General features: G+C 41.4%; 1 protein-coding gene across 2 annotated transcripts in view; it reads left to right on the top strand.

The window, feature by feature from the left end:
- The first annotated feature begins 1,746 nt into the window (after window positions 1–1,746).
- HMGN3 (high mobility group nucleosomal binding domain 3) overlaps window positions 1,747–6,787 on the top strand; it is a 29,466-nt gene continuing 24,425 nt past the window's right edge. For both annotated transcript variants that reach the window (XM_082633892.1, XM_082633891.1), the window contains exon 1: window positions 1,747–1,937. In XM_082633892.1, the coding sequence (XP_082490018.1) occupies window positions 1,923–1,937 (15 nt within the window). In that variant the 5' untranslated portion in view covers window positions 1,747–1,922. The remainder of the gene's footprint in view (window positions 1,938–6,787) is intronic.

Below are 6,787 nucleotides of genomic sequence, written 5' to 3'. Positions count from 1 at the left end.
ACTTTACAGTCTTAGAGGTTGATACATCAAAACAAGAGAAACGCTCCTCGGAATTTACTGATAAACAAAGAAGTCTTTGGGGGCAATATGAGTATCAAAAAAAAAAAGTAATAATGGCAATAGACTGAAGCATGCCAAATATATAAAAATCTGTGAGTTCCTAAAGATATTACAAAAAAGAAAGTCATTGACCACTTCTGGAGTTTTCTAGGATACGAATTCATGACTCTGAAGATTAATAAAGAAAAATGTCAAGCATTAAAATTAATTACCTGATAATGTTATTTAATACCTATTTGTAGCCTCTGCGTGACCAAAGTGGATTTGGCCATATTTGTAGCATAAGGTTTCATTAGTGTTTTCCTATAATGTGAACTTTTGCCTTCTAATATGATTATAAAACTAAACATGCCTAATTTTGCTTTTTTAAAAAAATAATTTCATATGAGTGGAATTATTCAGTATGGTCTTTTGTATTTGCCTTCTTTCACATGGCATTTTGTTTTTGACATTCATCCATTCAGGAATATTTTATTCCTCTTTATTAAGCTGAGTAGTATTCTATTGTATGTAGTTACCATAATTTGCTTAACCATTCACTAGTGCTTTTCCTGCATCTATTGAACTGATGGGGTTTTTTTCCCTTTATTCCAGCAATACAGTGATTTACATTGACTGATTTTCAGATGTTAAACCAATTTTGCATTCCCAGGATAAACTTAACTGGTCATTCTCTTAAATGTTGTTGGATTTGATTTACTAAAAAGAACTTTTTTTTATTGAGGTATACCTGATGTACAATAATATATAGATTCCAGGTATACAACATAGAGGTGATTCACAATTTTTAAAAGTTATATTTCATTTATAGTTACTTGATTTACTAAAATTTTGTTCAAGATTTTTGTGTCTGTGTTTATGAAGGATATTGGTCTGTAGCTCTCATTACTTTTGTGGTTTTTCACTGGTTTTGGTATCAGGGTAAGCATGATTTCATAAACTCAGAAGTGTTTGCAATGCCTGTTAAATGCCTTGCAGAACTTTGAGAAACATTAAATTATGCATGTTTAAATTGTCAGTTAAATATGTTTCAAAAATAAAATAATCTGTTCTGACCTTCTTCAGTCTTTTCTAATTTCCATAACAAATATGGAAGGTGAACTCTGTTCACCTTCAAGCCTGGTTTGAAGGTGGCTGAATTAGTGAGTGATTTGTAATCAGATTTCAGGAAACTATTCCTAAGCAATTTTAGGGATTATTGTCACTAGAAACCTAGAAGGGGAAACCGAGACCCTTAAAGGTTGCCAGACTCTTCCAGATCAGAGTACCTTCCCACTTTCACAGCGCTCCATCACACAGCATTCATTACAAGCTTTTACAGTAAACTATCTAAAGTGCCTGCTGTGTATACATTTACCTTATAAAATTAATGTGTCCATCCTTACTCTTTTTCTTCCTTATGAAGGCCTACTCTTCCTACTGACACAATCCAAAAAGGGAGCAGCAAAACAATAAAACTACAGGATCCTGTGGCTTGGAGGTTACTAGTTGAACTGGGCATGCTCAGTCGCCAGGCAGGGTTTTTGTTTTTTGTTTTTTTTTTCGGTGAAGTGGAAACTACAACAGAGCGTACCGTGCGCACGGAGGTGGGCGTGCCCTCGTGGAATTTAGAACGTTGCCGCAGCCAATGGGGCCTCGCGGCCGGCTGCCGGGGCTCCTCATTGGAGGAGCGGGGAGGCAAGCGAGTAGAGGGCCCCTGGAGGGAGCCGCGGAGGTTCAGGTCCCGGAGGCCGGGCTACGCCGAGCCTTGCGCGTGAACAGCTGCGGCGGGGGCAGCCTCCAGCGGCGGTGCCAGCATCCAGCGGCGGTGCCAGCAGTTCCAGCCCGTTGCTTTACTTTTTAGCTTCACCAACGTAGTCATTATGCCGAAGAGAAAGGTAAGTCTTACCAAAAAACATTTCAAAGGCCTTCAAATTGTGCTAACAGCAAATGTTGTCATTGCAATGGATGGCGTGCAGTGCACTCGGTAGTAACTCGGCGGTTGCGAATCTCTTTGCTTCTTCAGGGCTTGTTTTCAGTTGCCTGTTGCAGACATTGCGCCCTCCCTCTGTCCCCGTCGATCTCTGAATGTTACTTTCTTGCCGGCGACCCGGCTTCCCTTCTTTTTGAACTCATTATAGCCGGAATGGTTTCCACCTCGAACAAGAAGCAAAAGCGCTTTTCACCCCCGCTTCCAGGAGGGGAGTTTCCTCTTTACAAACTGCCAGGTTGCGGTTAGTGTGGAGGAAAAGCAGCACGGGGTGGGGAACAAGTCCACGCATAGGGAGATCGAAAATGAATCCAATAAGTCGGGCAGATGTCGGGGTTATTCCCATGTGGGCCGTGCCCACGCCGGTGCGCCGCGATGGCTCTGAGGCTACAGGAGAGGGAAAGCCATGTTTAAAATAGCACTCACTCCCCTGCTCGCCTGCGCTGCAGACCCGTATGTACCAACTCCAGTGTCAGGCAGGGCTGGGGACGGCGCAGGCGGGGCCAGGGTGGCTGGACTTGCCCGCAGTTGGCGGCGGCAGCCGCGGAGTTGGCCACAAGCGGGACGGGACGCCGCCGGGGGCGCGCGCACCGTGGCTGCAAAGGGCAGGGGCCACCGGGTCCGATGCGGGGACGCAAACTCACACTCGGTCCCGGAAGGCGGGGTCCGCTTGCTCCCGCGCCCCTAGGTGCGTAGGGGGCACTGGGGTCACTCCTGGCGGACTATTATGTCCCCTTCCGCACAGGCCCCGGACACCAAGTAACTCGCACTGGGACGCACGTTTCCCTCGGAGTCGGGCTGCGACTTGTCATTGTCCCAGGGAGGAAGGGAAGGCTTTCCTCCCACCCCGAGGAAAAAACCGCTGTGTAGCGGCTGTTTCTAAGAAAACGCCTTGCCCTCGTGTTTCCAACGCTGTTAACCAGTGAGAGTATTAAATGTGAAGCAAAAGGGCAAATAATATTCTGCGTTATCCGTTAAAGATGGTGGAATGATTTGTGTGTGTGTAAATGACTGAATTTTTAAAATATTGAAGCTTTAAAAATACAGAAGCTTTTGCCTTTTTATCTGTCTTTACTAAGAATTTGGTGGAAACTTGTCTCCATTTTTAAAAAAGCATTATAATTAAAAGTTTCAAAAAAATCTTAGAGTTTATTGTGCGCATACTATGTGCCTCATAGTGTGGGCAGAGTTTGATTTAACATCTCGTTTAACCTTGACAGGGGTATTCCATGGAACTGGGGATTAGAGACAGGAATTACCCAAGGGTCTCACCAACCAATAGCTAGTCCCAGAGATTTAATTAGATGCTGCAGGTCTAGAGGCTTTATTTTCAGACATTATTTACTCATTCTCTTCATTTAGTGGTGGGTGTGTCAAGGGGAGTTTGAAATGCAAAGAGACTCCCAGCCTAAGAAGATGGATGGCATATTGAGTACTAATACTTTAGGTTCATTATTTAAACTTATCTTTTATGAAAGTATTGTTTTTGCATTACTAAAACGAGGATATTAGAATGAGACCACAATTTTCAGCATTTTATCTTTGGTTTAATGACGAAGCTGGGAATTCTAGTAGAGTCACCAAGAAATGGGTTGCTGAGTGAGTTGATGCCATCTCCTTTCTTGGGAATTATTAACAAATTTAGACAAATAGTAGGTTAGCGGTGCACAAATTCTTTATTATAATGGATCCTGATGTGCCGGAATCCTTGTTGTCCAAGGGTCAAGAGTTGGTGAAACCATTACTCTTACTTTTCCTCATTGCTCACCTCTCTTAGGGAAATAGAAGGGAAGAAAAGAAGAGCAGTAGAGGAACTGGCTTTTAACTATTGTTTTATTTTCCTAGAAGGCAGGGAAGAAGCTAGCCATAAAGAAGCTAGCCAGGCATCCTGGGACTAGGGGAAGACCTGGGTGCAGGCACCTGTGTGTCATCCTAGGGACATCAGAGGGTTTTCAGAGGTGGGAAAGCTCTCCTTGATTAATAGAAATGCTCTTCATTTCTACCCATGGCCAAAAGACCTGGACTGGTACCTAGACAGGAGCAGCCACAAATTAAACGTGGCTTCCATGGCCATCCCATCTACAGGGCAGACCTTGGAGCCGCCTCATGGAACCCTGGAGTTCACGGAAACTTACATAGGAACCAATAGTCATTAGGTAAAGGCTGCCTAGGTGCAAAGAAGAGAACTGGAGACAATCTGTGCGTTGCTCTGCAGGATCTGTGAAGCTGGGGTATCATGTACATACTACTCCGCGATATTTTTCTTGGCTGCAGCACTGCCTGTTGTACATTATAAGTTTCGAAAGTGTCCCCACAATACTTTTTTTCTTTTTTTAACCGTCTTGGCCCCTTTTTTCAACTCTTCCCAGAAATCAAGAAATGATATTTAATGAGCACTGTTGAGGCTGCAGAGGAAGAGACGGCACTAATAAAGTCAGTAGAAACATCTGGAATCCTAGCACTGCTTGCATGCCATAGGGATATAAAGTTTACCCTCATAGAGCTTCTGTTTAATTCAGTGAGGTGGTAAGGGTAGTGGCTACAAAACAATTGAATAATGTTAAGCCTGTATATATGTCCCAGAATACATAGCATAGATTCTAAAAGCTGTAGGATAGATAAAGAAAGAAGGTTGAACTGGGGCCAGTCTTGAGAGTGTGTGTTGGTGGGGGGCGGTTTCAAATATACAAAGAGAAGAGCAGGCATTTTCTGTTTTCAGGCATTTGGATGCCTCTTCTGATTGTATCTCGACATGACCAGGCCTCAGGTATATAGTGTACCTCGAAGGCCACAGTATCCACATTAATATAAAACATTCTTATGACATTTCTTTTCTTTAAATATTTTATTTTTTATTGTTTTTGTTTTAATTTTTGTACAGTTTTAAAAGGTTACTTTCCATTTACAGTTATTACCAAAAAAATTGGCTATATTCTCCGTGTTGTACAATACATCCTTGAGTCTGTCTTAGCTTTGTGAGTTTTATCTATGTCTTCGTGTGTGATAGTCATAACTACATGAAACCAAATGGTTTTTATCACTGCGGTAGTATTTTTTGAAGCAGTATAGCCCTCAGTGGTCACGAGTTCTTCAGTTAGCGTTCCATCCCTTCCCAAGTTGGTGAGATTTAAATAAAGTTGAGTTTCCTCTATTCATTACCTAATGGGGGTGGGTCACCAGCCACTGATTCCTGGACTCAGGTGGTGGTGGGACAGTGAATGACTGAGTTCTAGACTGTTCTGGTCAGACATCCACGAATGCTTACAGTGATCACGCTGTTATGTCATGACCTGATGGTCTACAAAGAGACCTCAGCCAGCAAGTCCTAGAGCCATGGTCCTGGCATGAGTAGCAAACACATTTTCACATCCTTCTTTTTATTTTTCCACTTCTTCATCACTGGAACTATTGGAAGTGTCTAGTGTATCACATCAGAAATTTTCTCTAATGAGGCAGTTTTCCAGGAATTTGTGATGTAAACACTAGTCTCTCTTTACAGTTAAAATAAAGGTTTAAGAAAGAAAAGTCTGTCTGCCTCTAGCTTTGAGATTTGAAATTACGTTTTATCTCTTTTCATAAAGTGGAAAGGCCCAGTAGTGCTGGGCTTGGCACGTGGGATGCTTAACTAACAATACTCAAGGTTTCTGATTAATCTTTCAAAGGAATATGACATATTATAACACCAGAGACAGACTCTGTAAAGGAAAATAGAGATAAATTTGACTACATAAAAATGAATATGTCAGTATGGCAAAGAAAAGAAAACCCTGTTAACAAAATTTTAAAACTTATGAACAACTGGGGAAAAAATATTTGTACCACGTATCACTGAAAAAAGTGTGCTACTTTAGAAAGATAAAGAGGCTCCACATGTCCTTATGGAAAAGATGTATATCCTTATAAGAAAATAACAGACTCAATAGATGAAAATGTTTAGTTTTACTAAAAATCAAAGAATTGTATATTATTAAGAATAATGAGATGTGAGTTTTTAAAACGAGTCTGGTTTAAAGAAAAGATTGAAAGTGTTACTGCCCAGTGCTTAGTGACACTGACACTTCAGCAACTCTCAAGCAATGTGGATGGGGGTATAATTTCATTTAAAAAAAAAAAGCTTTATTGAGGTATGATGCACTTACCATAAAATCTGTTCACCTATTCAAAGTATACAAATCAATGATTTTTAATAAATTTATAGAGTTGTGTAACATTCCTATAATCCAGTTTTAAACCACTTCTGTCACTCCAGAAAGGTCTCTCCCATTGTTTGCAGACAGTCCCTACTCCCACCCCAGTCCTAGACAACCACTAACCTACTGTCTCTATAGATTGGCTTTTTCTGGAAATTTTATATAAAAGGAGTCACACAGTATGTAGTCCGTTACGTCTGGTTTCTTTCACTCAGCACAGTGTTTTTGAGGTCCACCCATGGGGTAGCATGTATCCGTACCTCATTCCTTTTTAGTGCCCAATCCACTGTGTGGATATTCGACTTTTTGTTTATCCTTTCACAAGTTGGTGGACATTTGGATTGTTTCAATTTGGGGTTATTATAAATAATGCTGTTGTGAATATTTGTATGTAAGTCTTTGCACGGACATATTTTCATTTCTCTTGGGAAGTTTCCTAAGGGTGGAACTGGTGGGTGGTAGGAAAGTCTGTCTTTAAGAAACTTCCAAACTGTTTTCCAAAGTAATTGTATCATCAGTGAATGAGGGTTCCAGTTTTTCCACATCTGTGCTCATGGCTGGTATTGTC

Source organism: Mesoplodon mirus (genome assembly GCF_964341445.2).
Source record: "Mesoplodon mirus genome assembly, chromosome: 10".
In the NCBI taxonomy this organism is placed as follows: Eukaryota; Metazoa; Chordata; class Mammalia; order Artiodactyla; family Ziphiidae; genus Mesoplodon; species Mesoplodon mirus.
This window is presented reverse-complemented; position numbering and strand designations above follow the sequence as displayed.